Source organism: Balaenoptera borealis, assembly GCF_965194805.1.
Source record: "Balaenoptera borealis genome assembly, chromosome: 12".
NCBI classification, from domain to species: domain Eukaryota; kingdom Metazoa; phylum Chordata; class Mammalia; order Artiodactyla; family Balaenopteridae; genus Balaenoptera; species Balaenoptera borealis.
The window spans coordinates 33452846-33469480 of record NC_138869.1 but is presented as its reverse complement, the minus strand read 5'-3'; the positions used below and the strand labels follow the sequence as shown (position 1 = coordinate 33469480).

The window sequence follows — 16635 nt, the reverse complement described above, 5'->3', positions numbered from 1 at the left end:
TGTAACCACTGATTCACACAGCAAAATTTTTTGTTCCTTCCCTTTTCTGTTTAAAGGCTCCCCAAAGACAGTGAATCTATCAGATTGTTACAATAAGCCACTAAAAAGTTCTAGAAATTTTGTAGTACTTCCTTCAGATATTTTGTAAACCCAAAAGAAGTATGCAGTTTTTTGTTTTGTTTTGTTTTTTTAGTGTGCAGCTTTTTAACCAAAAGCTGTATTGGTTCCCTCATTTTATCTTCTACATAAAAATAAAAGAAAGATGTTTATCATAACAGCAAAAAAAAAAAATAATTTGGCCAAGCCATAACTTGGGTGGCTACATATTACATGTGATTGTAAATCAACTCAAACTAACTTAAGTAAAATAAAGGCGGGCTGGGGAGATAGGGAGCTAATTAGCTCACATGACAAGAGGTCATGTGATTTTATTTAAGGTGGGCCCAGGCAGTGGTGGTTGGGAAATGTTTCACAATATATTCTTTCTTTTCTTGTCTTTCTTTTCTTTTCTTCCTTCCTTCATTCCTTTCTCTCTTTCTCTCTCTCTCTCTTTCTTTCTTAATACAGGGGAGCTGATACGTGGCATTTGCCAATTTCAAGCTACCACCATGTCATCAACCAGCTCACAAAATTCCTGAAAATTTAACAGAAGGTCCTTGTGGGCTGGTATGAGCTAGCTCCAGTACACCACTATCCAGGTACTCAAATGGTATCATAACTAACCCCATGTCCCCATCTCCCCCTCCCCTTTCTGCTTTGCTCCATCTGATTTCATTCTCAGGTTCATTACATGGTGGCAAAGATGACAGCAGGGGAGTGTGGTCAGAAGGGTTCTAAATAACTTGGCTTCGCAACCTAAGTGTCCATCGACAGACGAATGGATAAAGAAGATGTGGCACATATATACAATGGAATATCACTCAGCCATAAAAAGAAAGGAAATTGAGTTATTTGTAGTGAGGTGGATGGACCTAGAGTCTGTCATACAGAGTGAAGTAAATCAGGAAGAAAAAAACAAATACCGTCTGCTAACACATATATATGGAACCTAAAAAAAAAAAAAAAAAATGGTTCTGAAGAACCTAGGGGCAGGACAGGAATAAAGACACAGATGTAGAGAATGGACTTGAGGTCACAGGGAAGGGGAAGGGTAAGCTGGGATGAAGTGAGAGAGTGGCATGGACATATATATACTACCAAATGTAAAACAGACAGCTAGTGGGAGGCAGCCGCATAGCACAGGGAGATCAGCTCGGTGCTTTGTGACCACCTAGAGGGGTGGGATAGGGAGGGTGGGAGGGAGGGAGACGCAAGAGGGAGGAGATACGGGGATATGTGTATATGTATAGCTGATTCACTTTGTTATACCACAGAAACTAACACACCATTGTAAAGCAATTATACTCCAATAAAGATGTTAAATAAATAAATAAATAAATAAATAAATAAATAAATAAATAAATAAATAAATAAATAAATAAATAACTTGGCTTCTGATCTGCCCTCTTAGAACCAAACACTATGGCCAAGGAATAAAATATTCTGATCACCCAGTTTTAGAGCTAAAGAGAATGGGGAAAGCTACCTTCAAATCATTTGTATTAAGCAGAATTCATCTGAAATGAGAAAAGATTAGTACTAAGAAACTCTGTGCAGATGACTATCATGAGGACCATCTAAGTTTCAACAGGTCTAAGATTAAATCTACAGCAACATTTATTCCATTTCTGGGTATGTAAAACACAATTCTCTACCATGTGTCCACTTTTGATGAAAATGTGGGGTAAGAGCTTAAGATCCAAGAAAATGAGATGGGTCTTGAAGAAAAATATGTTTTTGCAACATAAAGAAGCTGTCTTCAGTCATGGATAGATTCAAAATGTGAAGACACATAATTGCTGCATAAATTTATTAATAGAAGTTCTAATCCCATAAACTGTACACCTCTATTTGGACACACAATCTTTTATTTTTCTTTCAAATGAGAAAGGAAAAATAAAGGAGCAGAACTGGTAATATTGCTTGCAACTAAATTGGATTTTCCACCAGAGAAAGCTGTTTAGAAAAAGCTATTCGAGAAAGCAGAATAGTACTCACAAAAAGGTATTAATGAGCCCAACCAGGAGGAAAAAGCCTCCAACAAAACAAACAAATGTTTGCAAAACCTCTTTCAGGAATGGAAGCTAAAGAAATGATTTGAAGTCTCTATCTTTGCAGAAACAATCTCACCAGCCAGCCAAGTAAAGCGGGTTGAATTTTACGAATAAAAACTCAACTTATAACTACAAGTTTCACCAATGATTCAAGAAACAAGACCTCAGCAGCTCTGGGCTTAGAAGGAAACTAATATATCCTGCCCTCAAACTGTGAGGCATTACGGGGACAAGATGTAGACTGCACGGCCTGTTTTCCCTCCTGCCTTGGCTGCTGTGAATGTCATAATACAGAGGTTAAGTCAAATCCCAGACAAGAAGGATCAAGTGAAGCCTGTGGCTTTATCCTGGACAGCTCTTTTACTGCTGGCCCACAGAGTTTCATTTTGTTTGAAATCTTATTTATTTATTCTTGATTATTTATTAACAACAGAACAACAGCAACAAAAAGATGGCAGGAAAATAGCAAAGAAAACTTGAGCTTTTTCCCCAAGGACAGAGGAGTAGAGTTAGGCCACCTTTCCACCGTTTCTCTGTACCACTATATCAAGTCAGGTACCAGAATATGCCTGCTATAGCTTAATGTGCCACGGGAGGGATGTAGCAATTGCGAAATGACATCCGGAATGCTCATTATTAGTTAAACAAATCTAGGCCCATTTATTAATTTTTTCAAGTCTATCACCATGGTGCCGGAGTGCTTAGCCAGCCCACTATTAGGAAGGTGGAAAATAGGGCTGGAAGGCTCTGATTAACTCAACTGTCACCAAGTGTTTTCACTGATAAAGAGGCTTCCTTGTAGGAATTTAATACTAAAACTATCCCTTGTAAGTGGTGTGCCAGATTAACATAGGCAGCAAAAGGGACATATGGTGCTTGCTGTGACTAAGAGGAGGACCTTAAGATAGTCACATTTCACTGCCAGTGATAAGATGGTCATGTCACAAAACATAAAATAAACTTCTACCTTCAATTACAATGGCACCCTAGAAACAATGCTAAATGCCGGTTCTCTCATCAATATACTATTATATTACTATGTATATTAATAAACCCGAGGTCCCATACTGTGCATGCTATATGGATAAATACATGGCATACAGGAAAAGTATGTTAAATGTAATAATAGTTTCAACAGATCAGCAATGAGGCAATTGCTTCAAGATAGGAAAAAATAAACATTTCCTAGCATTACCTAGTGAGAAATAGATATGGTACGTGGGACAGATGAGGAGGAGCCGCAGCGTATTTCATTTTTATCCTCTTAAATTACACTTGGCCTTTCTGTTAGAATTTCACCTTTGGACCATTTGCTAATATCGTATATAGTCACAGTAGCATCTTTTACTTAAAACCACAAATATTAGGTGGAAAAATGTGTTCAGGGAGATTTACCAGACTGTTTACGTGGGCAAAATAATCAGACTTGGCATCTGAATTGACAGGTCATACTATGTTGGCTCTAAAGAACACATACCTGTCAGGGTCCCCAGCAGGAAAAGATAACTGAAATCAAGGGTTACCTTTTGCGGAATTAAAACCTTATGATTCTTTTAGAGCCTGAGTTTATAGCCCATGCTCAGAAGAGGAAGATGGGCTATTTAAGTATATTTTCATTTATTCTTGGGTATGGACTGTTTGAATAAAGGTAGAATTTCTCACTTAAAAATAAATTTAACCTTAACAAAGCATAAACGTGACCCTAATTTTCACTCTGCCACCTCTTCTTCCCTGTTGCATTCATTAGCTACTGTTTTTTGACCTTGGACATGTAACAGTAATCCCTAGAGTGAGCTCTCTTCTGCCACCTAGAAAAGGTTCCCTCTACTGTGGAAATGTGTTTATTGTAGTTGTTGACATATGGAGTAAAATATTCCCTTTGGACACAAAAACCTTTTTCAAAACTAGCTCCTTCAAACAACTCACCTAGTAGGATTTTAAAGGTCTGAAACCACTGCTGTGAGAATTAGAATACAGTTAAGTTGCTGTTTCTTTGTCTTCTTCAGCATTTCTCCATTCATTTTCTGGCATCTATGAAATAGGATTTAGAAAGGAGAGCTATGAAAACAGGCTCCATCAATGTCAACTTCCAAGAGGGAATTCTGTATGTGGATCACAATAAACCAACCACTGGAAAGAGAGGATTATTGAATGTACTCTTCAACATGCTTCTTCGGGATCAACATTGATGGGCTCTGTTGAGAACAAAATGCATTTCTTCTACTGCGCTGTTTGGAGAACCATCTATCTCTAAGTTTCATTTCCTTTGTCCCCTATAAGGACAAAGCAGATAAATAGAACTTGTGGTATTTCAAGCAAAATATCTCTGCCACACAAACGAGGGGTCCAGAGCTCCGTGGTATCTGGAGGGTAGCTCACAGAGGGCAGGCAGCCTGCGGATGCTACGGTGCTATCGCCGTATCATGGTGGTGAACATCTCTTGCTCCCCAGAGCCCTTTCCCCCTTCCTCCAGCAACACGCCTGGCATCAACTGGGGACTCAATCCTACTCAAAGTCTGTAAGTAGGGTTCCATCCTTAGGGATCAAGAATGTGTCTGATATGCCAACAGGCATATCACAGTCCCCTGGCTGCAGGCATCTGTAGAGAGCTAGACACATGATCCAGTCCATTCCAACCCCAGTGACTCTAAGAAAGTCTACAGGATCTATCATAAAAGAAGTGTATTATTTTCTGTTGGAACTTCTGCAGCCATAATGCCACCACTGGTTAGTCCAGACAACGTTTGAAGGCCTTCAAGCATTTAGTGAGGCTTTAGGAATACAACACTGTAATTTCTCTTTAGGGATAAAATATATTGAAGTCAATCTCTGTTGCCCCTACCCTAACTAGAATATGGCAATGTTTTAAACCATTAGGACAAAACCCAGAAATCTCTACCTTGTAATTTCATCTGGCTTTGGTCATTCTCTCGTACAAATATAATGCTTAATTTAATAATAATAATAAATCAGCATGAACTTATATTTACTTTGCAATGGACTTACAGACTTTCTATAGGCCATAATAGGATAATATGGCAATATCGTATTTTGTCAGGTATAAAGTTGGATGAATTTGTACTGGCATCTCTTCAATGTTTTAGTGGGAATATAATGTATCTAAAGAACTCTGATGCAACAGATTGGACATGCGAGTCATCACAGCTTTGTAATTCTGTCCATCCCCCACATATTTAGTCAGATTTAAGAATAGTATGGTCCTAGTAGCCAAAATTTAGGTTCTAAAGTCAGCATATAAACTATATAATTGTGTAATAGGACTTGATCATATTAGTTCACATTCCTGGATTACATAATATGGTACAATATCCTCAAAATACATCAAGATTCTGATCACTTCTCACCATCTCCACCAGTAACATTACATCCAAGCTACCATCACCTCTTTTCTGAATTATTCCCAAAGCCTCTAGCCAGCCAGTCTCTCTCCTTCCGAACTTATTTCCATAATGTGTTCTCCACAGAACACCATAAAATTCTTTTTACAATACAAATCAGATCACACCGCTGCTTAACACTCCCCACTGTCTTCCCATTGCAAACTCCTTATCAGAGCCTACAAGGTCCTCTTGACTTAATTTGGCCAGGCCTACGCAGCCAACCTCAATTCCTACCAGTCTCACAAAGCTCCAGCTCCACTGGCTTTCTTCCTGTTCCTTCAATATCCCAAGCTTTCACACCTGGAGGCCTTTGTACTACTACCTAGAACACTTTTCCCCTTGATCTTTCCAAGGCCTCCCCCTTTGCTTCATTCACTTCAAATATCATATCTTCAAAAACTCATCCCTGGACACTCTATCAGAAACATCATCCCTTCCCAACACTCACTATCCCCTTGTTTTATTTCCTTCATAGGCCATATCACTATCGGCAACTACATTATTTCCTTGTTGACTTGTTGATTATCTGTCTTCTCCACTGAAATGTAATCTCTATGGCCACAAGATTTTTGTCTTATTTGCTGCTGAATCATAACAAAAAGAATGGAGCCTGGCACATACAAGTTACTCTGTAAATACTTGGTGAATGAATGAGTGAGTCAATGAATAAATAAATTGTGCCATAACATGATCCAAAGAGAAACCAATGTTCAGATACTACTAGATCTATTGACATGGTTAAAGAGGCAACTGTTCTTAACATAGCTTGGTTAACATCAGTGTTCAGTGAAAGGCGAGCATGTTTCATATTTAAAAGTTTGTAGGCAAGGTGATTGTATTTTGAAACTGTATAATAGAACAAAGCATCCCTTAGTTGGTAGGAAGTGTACACACACTCACACATACACACAAACTGGTTTCTAGTATCTTAAATAATGTGACTATGCTCTTACCTAAAAAAAACATTCTTTGGGATATTAGTAATGCAATACCTCAACCCAGAGGGGAAAAAATAAACATACTGAGCTTTCTCCAGGAGGGAGAGGAGGTCATAGCCACTTCCAGAGGAGCAAAAGATCAGGGCATGTATACGTAAGACGTGTATGGATTTTTCTGCCCACAGGCAGTTTTCACACAATACACAAACAGAGAATAAACTAATATGCTCCCCATCAAGAGAAGAACCAAGAAGTTTCTAAGAATTCCTCTGAGCCCAAATGCAGCACTGCAAAAGAAGATTTGAAAAGCTACAAAAGGCAGTTCTTTTAAAAATCTGCCACAACTTCCCACCAACATGGTCTTCTACACATTGCTTTGCCTTCAATCTGTACTGCATGGGCTTTCCATACCCCATCAGCAGGGGATGGGAATGCCTAGTAAGTAAGTTTCACCGTTGTCTATGATGAGGCATTATGATTTTTAAAAAATTATTTCCAGTAACTGATATAATATGCAAGTCAACTATACTTCAATTTAAAAATTAAAAAAAAAAATCATTTCCAAATGGGCAGTTTGAAACACCGCATCTCACTGCTTTAATGTAGATACCTTTAAGCTGCTTAAGGCACAACTTCAGTATCACTCACGCTCACTTTCAAGTTTCAAAAAAAAAAAGCGGGGGTGGGGGGTGGATTTCTGAACGCTCCATGGGAAAGCTAGATGAAATCTTAGATGTCTGGCATAATGATAAAATAAGAACTGCTACTTCTATTTAGCCAAGAGTCAATCCAGGCTGCCCCTGGGAAGTTCTCGCTCGCCGCTCCTCTTGCTCCTGAGCCAGCATGTGGGTAATAACACTATCTAGCGTTTGTCTTACAATTTACCAAGTGCATTTATTTATGCTCCTCGATTATCTTTACAAAAATTCTGTAAGATGTACAACACAGATGTCTGTTTTCCAGGTGAGATTCAGGAAACTGACTTTCCCTTGGTCTCTCAGTCATTAAGTGAGAAAGGCTGGACTAGGACTTGTGTTTCCAATGGCCTGCGGAAAGCTCTTTCCACTGCGCCAGATTCCCATATTTCACAGCAAGTGAAAGGACAGTAAGTGCCACAGACAATTCACCAAAGAAAGAAAAAAAAAAAGTCCCAGTTTTCCCAGCACTAATCCTCTACCCCCCACCTGCATGGACTCTCAACTCCAACTCAAATTATCTTCTTGTAACCTCAATGCTACACCCAGCTGAGTCTGCCTGTTTCGTTTCTATGAGCTTTAACAGAAGTGTCAATGATTACATTGAAATTCTATTTTGAGGTTTATTATGCATGTTGGTTTCTATAAAATTCTTACTTAAGAAGTGTTAGAAAACACAGCTCTCACTCAATTGTCAGGAGACACAATACAAGGGACTTTATCTGTTTCTTGTCCCGTCCCCCCCACACCCGCCCCGTCTCAGGGACACCAATCCAGACTCAATTAAATTCAGCAATATCCTAAGGCCAAGTTCCTGGAATAGAAACACCAAGGGCACAGGATGAGTGGAGGGTAACTTTTAGGTCAGCATTTTATCATTCTGCCCTAGACCCACGGGTTAAACTCTGCACGGAAAGATTACGTAGCTTCAACAGTAATTCACCTTCCCCAGTTTCTTCCAGCCCAAGCCAGGATCCAGTTAACCATCCAGCAACTATTTACTTGCCGTCTACACTGCGCTAGGTGCTGGAGGTACAATGAAGAACAAGGCAGATGCCATTCCTGTTCTCTAGAGATGCCATACTAGAGAGAAACAGACAAAAGGCAGATAAACAAGTAGTGTTATAATCGGCCAAAAGTGCTAGAAAGGAAATAAACAGAAGCACTAAAGGAGCCTAATGAAGGGAACTTCTTTGGTTACGGTGGCCAAGCCAGGGCTCCCTGGGGAGATGGGTCAGTGACAGAACTGCCATCAAAGAGCATTCCTTCCTTGACCCACACTCACCTCATTCCATATTCCTTCCCTTAGTAGCTGGCTGATGAACAGGGCAAAGACCAAACAGACCATGGTGGAATGGTACCAGGCTTACCAAAAAGTTCGCTTTAGAAATCAGTCATGAAGGGTTATTCCAGTTTAAAATAAAATCAACACAGAAGAACCGGGAATTCCAGTTGGTACAAAAATGGCCTTTATATCCCATCAAGGAATCGTTTCTCTAAGATGACAAGAAGTATATTGCCAATAAATCCACAATTCTGTTTCCAATTAATGCAAACTTATAGTAGTCCAAGCTGTTATTAGATTTCAATTAATAACCTGTGATGCCTCATTAATGCAAATATGCTCCTAGTTGTGCTAAACCTTCATTAAGTGAAATGGATCCGATGACATGACTGTTTCATATGATAATGGAACTATGATTAAAGGGCACAATTAATCATCATCTGCTATGAAATGCTCTCTATGACACTTACTTATTCCTATATGAAACATTCGCTTCTTTGAAAAGTCAATTTATAGTTAAACTATTCAGTGGTGAAAAGAAAAGCAGAAACATCACCCTGAAATATTTCCAATAGTGGCAGAGAATCCCAGACACAAGTCAGGTTCTTCAAGAATAAGAAAGGCTCTGTGGTCTTGAGGTCTGTTCCCATTCCCCGTTTGATGTAATATGTTGTGTTAAAGTGTAAAGCTGCCAATCTCAGCCCTACAGCTGGATGACAGTGCTTTTTAGTTCTCTTGACTGTGTATGTTCCCATTCCTTAAATCCTGAATTGCTCCACCGGCAGCTTCAAGCCAGCCACAGATCCTGAGTCAAACGTGGCAAAAGCAGGACACCATCCCCACCACGCCCTGCCTTCACCACCACCCCACACAGGAAGTCAGACATGAAACAAAACTGCCTACAACAGACTGTTACTACTTCCGGCCCAGCATCCTTTCCCAATACTGAAAATAACACTCTGTTTTTCCTTTGCAGAGCTGCTCCTCTCTTATACCTGTGTGGTCCTGGTTAGGTGGTCATATACAACTCTTCTCTCACACAGGCCGACGAGAGGGTCGTGAGCCAGGCTGGGCCATCAAAATCCCCCAACACTCAGCAAGGTAACTGATCCAGGTGTGGGCTCCTGAATCCAATCCAGCAGAGTCTCTCAGGTCTTCCTTTGGATTCCTTCAACACTCATAACATGGACCATTTTCACTACATGCTTTAGCTTTAGCTTGTTGTTTGTGATTTTTGTGGAATCCCAGAAATGAAAGGTAAGCAATTTACTAGGGCCACCTGTCCCATCCCAACCACAACCCAGGTAAAGTCCATCCCCTCTTATGCTTCCTCTCTGTCACTTATGGCCAAGAGACTTAAAGTGTGCAAAAGCCACACACTGCTCCCTCTTAAGTAAATAGAAGCTTTAAAAATCTAGTGAGATTTCTTTTTAATTGTTGCTTAGTAACCATCATAAGATTAGAACTATTTTCTAGATTAAAAAGTAACATTATAAAAAAGATCATTTAGATATTTAAAATTAAGACACTGTCTTCAAATGGAGTTGTTTAAAAATACCCAGTTATTACAGTAGCCTGACATCAGACACATAATCCTAAAAATTAAAAACAACACAAAAAGCTTTAGGGATTCTATTACAAAAGTTCAAGTCCATTCCTCTTCAATATTTTGTACAAAATGTATACATTGTGACTCTTTCCTCTTGGCAACAAAAGTAATATTGGGTCTTAATTACTGTACTTTAATATGCTAGAAAAACTACACTTCTTTCCTATATAGTTACATATTAGATGTATAAGACACAAGCATTAAATATGGCACTTATGATTAAAATGTATCTCTGTACATAAATAGCTACCCCTTATTAAGAAATAAATATTGATTTATAAAGTGTACATGGTACAGCAATGGTTTCGAGGCACATGCCAACAATGATTGATGGGTACAGGTTGCTGGAGCGCAGGGCTGAGGATTGTAAGACGGCCTGGGCCCCTGGCTGAGAGGAGTACAGGGAGTGATTAGTCATGCCTGCCAAGGATGTAGGATTCAGAAGTGGTAGCAGGCACACCAATCGCCTTTTTAATCCCTTGCAGCATGGAAAAGTCCAGTTTTTCTGCCAGTAGGTGCTTGACCTTTGTGAAGTCCCAATTCCCTGGGTCTCGGTCTACTCATCTTTTAAGTGAGGGTTTTGATTAGATGACCTCTGAGGTCCCTTCCAGTTTAAACATTCTATGATATTCTGAGGAAAGAATCATAATAGCCCTTGTGATCAGAAGCCAGAGCAGTGTGGTGTGTGGCGAGCTAAAGGCAGGCAGCAAAGAGAGCCTGCATGTGAAAGCTCTGAAGAAAAGGGAGAATGAAGAAGGCGAACCTTCACCGAACTGTCCCACAGTAACCCTGGCCTGGAGAATGAGGCCTAAAGAGCAAAATATTGCCCCACGAATAAATAGCGCTTCATCTTTCTACTTAAATCTTTTCAAAAGTTCTTCACATAATTATTTTGCAAAAGGAACTAAATGTCCATGATTTAAAACAAAACAAAACGCAACCGTCTTTACATATAACCTTTCAGATATGTCTGTATCTCATAGATGGAAAGGCACAAGAGCCTTAGTCAGGATGCTTTCAGCTACAGAACCTAGAAAGTCACTAAATCCCCAAACAGGAAGTACAGAGATCAGGCAGGCTCAGTGACTTGCAGCGTCATCCACGGCCCCAGAGCTTATGAGCTCTCTGCTCTACAGACCTGGTGAAGGCTTTGTCCTAAGGCTAGCTCCCCACATGCTGATTAGATGGCTGCCAGGAGTAATTGGTGCCCCGTGTTCCTGTTCAATTCCTAAAACAGACTAGCTTTTCATTCTTAGAAATCCTAGCAAGCTTCTCCTTGCTGCTCCATGACCCAAACTGGCTCAGACCAGCTCACCTTTGAATCAGTACCTGGCACACTTGATGGAAATACTCTGGGGAGGAAGGAAGGAGGAGGGAGGTAAGGGTAGGGGGGAGGGAAAGAAAGGGCCCCAGACATGTGGGCTGCTGGTCTGACACAGCCAGGCCTCAGGGTGAGAAGCTGCCCCGGTGCACACAGCGAGGCCACACTGCTCTCCTGCTGGGCATAAGCAACCTCACAGAGCACCAGCGCCTCAGGAAAGGTCATTCTGAGATCAAGTTAAGTAAGACAAGACCACTTGACAATTTTGTGTAAGCACAGACAGAAACAAGGTTATCGTACAACCCACAAAACACCCAACGTTGCCCTCCCTTGGCTAACACGAGTGACTGGTGCTTCTTCAGGAGTTACAGCTTTAGTCTCACTCTAGCCCACCCTCCCCATAGAGATTTATTGAGACACCCAATCATAGAATTGCCCCCAACTTAGTGACAGCATGCAACCCAGAACTAACCTCATCCCCATGGACCTTCCCTAAATCACCCAATCAAAGCTCAAATCCTTCTTACCAGGCTCTTACTTAGACACCCCATGACTCTCCGTAGTGTGTGTCCTCCCTCCTGCAACGAATAATGAACCCAGCTTTTTCCACTCGCGCTGTGTTCCTGGTGGTCTCTAGCTGGAGGACATCAATACTGGTTTTAGACTAATGTTTGCCAAAAGTTTTTATTTTCATTATTACCTCCGTAAGAAGCCTCTTCAGATATTTTTTTCCTAATCATCCCCAACCCATGAAATATTAATACCACAGATATACAGAATCTCTATTTACTGTATGTACACTGATGCTTTATACATACAAAGAGGATGATTCCCTCAGCACATGCACATACACATTCATGAACCGATTTTCACATGGTTTGGACTAAATTATGAGGGGGTAGAGCAGATGTTAAAGAGTCCATCACAAAATGTTAAGAAAGCACATACCTTCTCAGCAACATACATTTTTCGGGCAGAAATAATAACGACTGTTGCCATTTTTTAGTGCTTTCTGTACACCAGGCTCTACTCTTACGCAGCTATTAGTTTTTGCATAGGTTAACTCATTTTATCCATCGAAAGACCTTTGAGATTGGTACCATAATCATCCCAATTTTAAAGCTGATGAAACCGAAGCACAAAGCAGTTAAATGTCATGCCCCATCACAGCGTTCATAAACAGTAGAGATGCCACATGACTGGACTTCAGACTCCAGGGGACATGCTCTTAGCCTTGAGAATGTACTGCCCCACACTCAGCAACAGTTCCATAAATACTTGCTAACGGCCATGAACAAACATACAAGCCAATGTGCATTGTGATTTTCATGACAGTACCTCCAAACACTCACGAACAAGGCAGTGGAATGAACTTGGGATAAGACCTAAAAGTCAGACGTCTGTGATATAGAAAAGCATTTTACTGGAACTCTTTCAGGGGAATTTTTCACACTGTGTTGCCTGACTGTCAAATGTTTCAGAAAATGAATCCCATTGTGTATGTGTGTATGTGTGTGTGTGTGTGTGTGTGTTTGCTTGACCAGAAAACTCCTTGGTTAAGAAAGGGAGGGAGGGAGAGGAGGTTGGGTATATTTTCCCCTAAAAATTAGGAATTGAAAAGCGAGGATGACGTCACACAACTGCCAGAGACGGCAAAGCTCTGCATCTCCACTGGCCGCCACAGCCCCCTGTGCTCAGTTTTGCTGCTGTACAGTCACAAAGCCTGTCCTCCCTGAAAGCCACCACTTCGTGCACATCTTCGGAGCATTTCTCTTACAGAAGAAACTGGATTTGCAATGTTGGTTTTTTACAACTGTCTTTTTGTTTCTGACATTGCCAGAGAATTCAAGATCCTACAAAACGTTTCCCTTCTGAGGTCAAGCAAACCACTCCTGGGACTTCTGCTCAAGTCAGAGCCTTTAGTGAAGCTGATTTTACACAATCAGATAGAGAAGGAAAATGGCTTTTGTGATGAGCATCTGCTGTTTTGTTAAAAATGCGGTTAAGGACATTAACAAAAGTGACATTACCAGCTGTTCTAATGTCAAGCAGTTTAGCTAAACTGTTTTTTATCAAATGACAACATATGACACCCAAATCAATTCCAAACCAATAACACATTGTTACTTGTAAAACAGAGCTGAGGGGGAGGGAGAGGACGAGTGAGCTCCAGAGCAAGAGAACACAGGAGCGGGAGCGAGAGAAGTTAATTAAAGCACAGGTTCAAATTTCTCCTGAAGTAGGAATGACAAACAATATGATGCTGATCATTTTCACAAATGTTTTTACTTCTATTTCAAACAAAGCAAAAGGGGACCATTATCCATTCCATATTCTGACACAGAAACACAGTGTTTCTTTCGTAACATGCTCGTAATGGCAAAAAGAGACAACAGTGAGCTTCTGGCCAGTTACAATCTGACTTGGCTTCTGCCCTTGAGCCACATCCCTCCTGAGGAATGTGACAGTCAGGAGAGCAGAACTGTCTTGTGTGGCTATGTTCAGTTCCTCTGTTTTTATCTGCCCATCATTTAAAATTATCAGGCCATTAAAAGGTGGCAGATCAGTAGCACTGCCAACTGTGTTGTCCTTATGGCTGAAAAGTCTGTGGCAGTCAACAGGACGAACACCTGCCCCGTCTTCATCACAGAGCTTGTAAAAGCAAAACTGCCTGCCACGGTCACGGCTACTCCCAAATAAATGTTTAATTTCCATGACTGTGACCAGGACAGGGCCTGAGTTGTGCCCGGGGCTCAGGATTCCATGGGCATTTCGTATGCACAATTATTAATAATGCAATTCACAGATGCCAAGCCCACTAACAAGGCCTGAGCTGGGTCCTGCTTCTGGAAGAGTTGAAGTGGTTTAGTCAACAGGAAAGAAGACACTTCCAAGGGCATCGTTCCTCCTGGAAGGGAAACAAAGGGGCATGCTTTGGGAAAGGAAGTTGGCCAGGAACAGAAGGTGCCCTACGCGTGGAGAGAATTTCAAGACAGGTAACTCAGGAGGGACCTCCATTTGGGAGAAAAGAATCATGCCAGAACCAACAGAAGAGGCAGAAATAAGCAAGCAGCTGTGTGCCCCTGTTTCTATTAAGTGAAAGGAAGACAGGGCTGAAAGTCACAAGCAGCATACGGAGACACACAAAGAGGAACCATCTGGGAAAAATCAATGTGCATCGGGCGGGCTCTACAGCACCTGCCTCCTCTTGGATCTCACTGTGTAGGTTCAGGGTAGATACACTCACCCTTAAATCGGCACAAGTGGATGGTGCGTCTCTGCTGAGAATGGAGCAAAGGCCACACTGCCGGTTAACAGCAAGAAGAATGTCAGCCTGATGTTGGAAAGAACTTCCAACAGCAAAGCTGCAACACAGCACAGATCACCGAGAGAAATGCATCTGGGAGCATGTTAGGGAAAGATGGGGCCGGAAGTAGTAACAGTCTCTTGTAGGCAGTTTTTTTTTTTTATCAGAGCATTGATATGCACTTGCTTATGTGATTATGTGACCATTTCTGCTACTTGACAGTGAGTCCCAAGAAGGCACGGATGGTGTCGGCTCTTTTACCCTTATACACCAAGCATTCAGGGTAGTGCCTGTCTCAAAGCAGGATCCCAAGAAAAACAAACACTTTTCGAATTTGTACCTAAACAGGGCTTAGTCGAAAATCACAAACTTAAGTCAGTAATTAATGGACGATTGCTGAAGCTTTTTGGAACATAAAAATAATGCCACCATATTTAGTCTCTGGGCAGGATGGATATTAACCAATCGGAACATCAGGAGAAAGAGTGAAAGCGTCGGTAAGAGGTTATTAACAATGCCCCTGACAGCACACAAGGATTACAGAATGACATCCCACCAAAACGTCAGCGGGGCCCTAATTAAAAGAAGAGCCTATTCTTTGGCAAGTGTTCCCTCGCAGCTACGGCATTGCTGGGACGTGGCACATCACACCAACCCGAAAACACACACCACGACCTGGCATCTTTGCCCAGGTGCGCCACTGCATGTCTCCCTGATGGAAATGAGAAAATAACGTAACCTCAGCTGACAGGTTTATTAAGACACAGACAACATTACAAAGGCCCTTTTGACATTATAATCTCTAACGCAGTCAGGGGGAGATGTTGACTTGCCATCATTATTGAAAGTAATGGGTCAAAAAAAAAAAAAAAAAAGGTAAGAGAAAAGGAGAGCATTCCTATAAAGCTGTCAAGTTAATTATTTGGCCTACAGGTGTGTTCAGCAATCCTGACTCACTGCCTATGACGGTGCTTTCCAGCACTGCGTTGTTGTTCTCTTGCCACCCTGCTGCACCCCTGCTCTGGGGTAGTTGGATCTAAGGCTACCAGGGCATAGTTAAGGCAGAATGCTATCTTCACCAAGGTTTCTCTTTGCCCAATTATATTTTCATGCTGGTCCAACTCTTGAGACTTCCCTATCACTCGGTCACGTTGGCCCGCCAAACTCCAATCTTCCAGGACAAATAACCCAGATTAAAAAAAAAAAAAAAAAACACAAGCGTGAAGTGCTACACAGGGTCACAAAACAAAAGCAAGTTTTATTCAGGTTGAATTTAAGTTCTTAGGAAGTTTACACCAGCGATCAGAAACCCATATATTGTCACAAGTCAGGCAAAGAACCCACATGAGTCAAATAAGCCAGAGAGGAGTGAGAGGGGAGTGGTGGGGACTATGAAACACAGGGACCAGGGATGGCAGACTGTGAGCTCAGCATTACTAGAAAACCCCACTGAGCCAGGGAAGCCGGTGATGCTCCTGACCTGGGCCCGGGCCCATCTCATGCAGAGTGGATGCTCACTTAGTATTGGCGGAATGAATGAATTCCTGTCTGAGGGTCCACCCTGTTATTTCCACGTCCAGAGCTCCATCACCAGAACACTTTCCAGGTGTCCACTGACTCACTGAGTGCCGTGAATCTCTAGTGCCTGCAGCGCAACTGCCATTTGAATAGTGCTGCCATTTGAATTGAAAAATGAAGCTAAAGGGTGAGTGGCAGGCACTGATGCATGTAGGGGACACCATTAATGTCACTTCCAGAAATGCAGAGCCCATATAGCTCATTGTCATGAGCGATTTTATTTCCAACTAGTTATAGGTGGGCATTATTCATAGTAACTTGAGAGATCATACAATTTTGCAAGAGACTTGGTAGCCTGTCTACAAAATGCAGACCAAGGATATCAAATGAGATTATGATGACACCTAT

At 41.4% G+C, this 16635-nt stretch overlaps 1 protein-coding gene across 13 annotated transcripts in view; it reads right to left on the bottom strand.

Moving 5' to 3' along the window:
* Positions 1-16635, bottom strand: part of FHIT (fragile histidine triad diadenosine triphosphatase) — a 1491711-nt gene that overhangs the window by 419825 nt on the left and 1055251 nt on the right. Inside the window, exon 3 of one of the 13 annotated variants that reach the window (XM_082344842.1) lies at positions 4129-4184. The exons of the other annotated variants lie outside the window; for them this stretch is intronic. Within the exon in view, the coding sequence (XP_082200968.1) occupies positions 4129-4174 (46 nt within the window). The 5' untranslated portion in view covers positions 4175-4184. The remainder of the gene's footprint in view (positions 1-4128; positions 4185-16635) is intronic. 13 annotated transcript variants of the gene reach the window in all.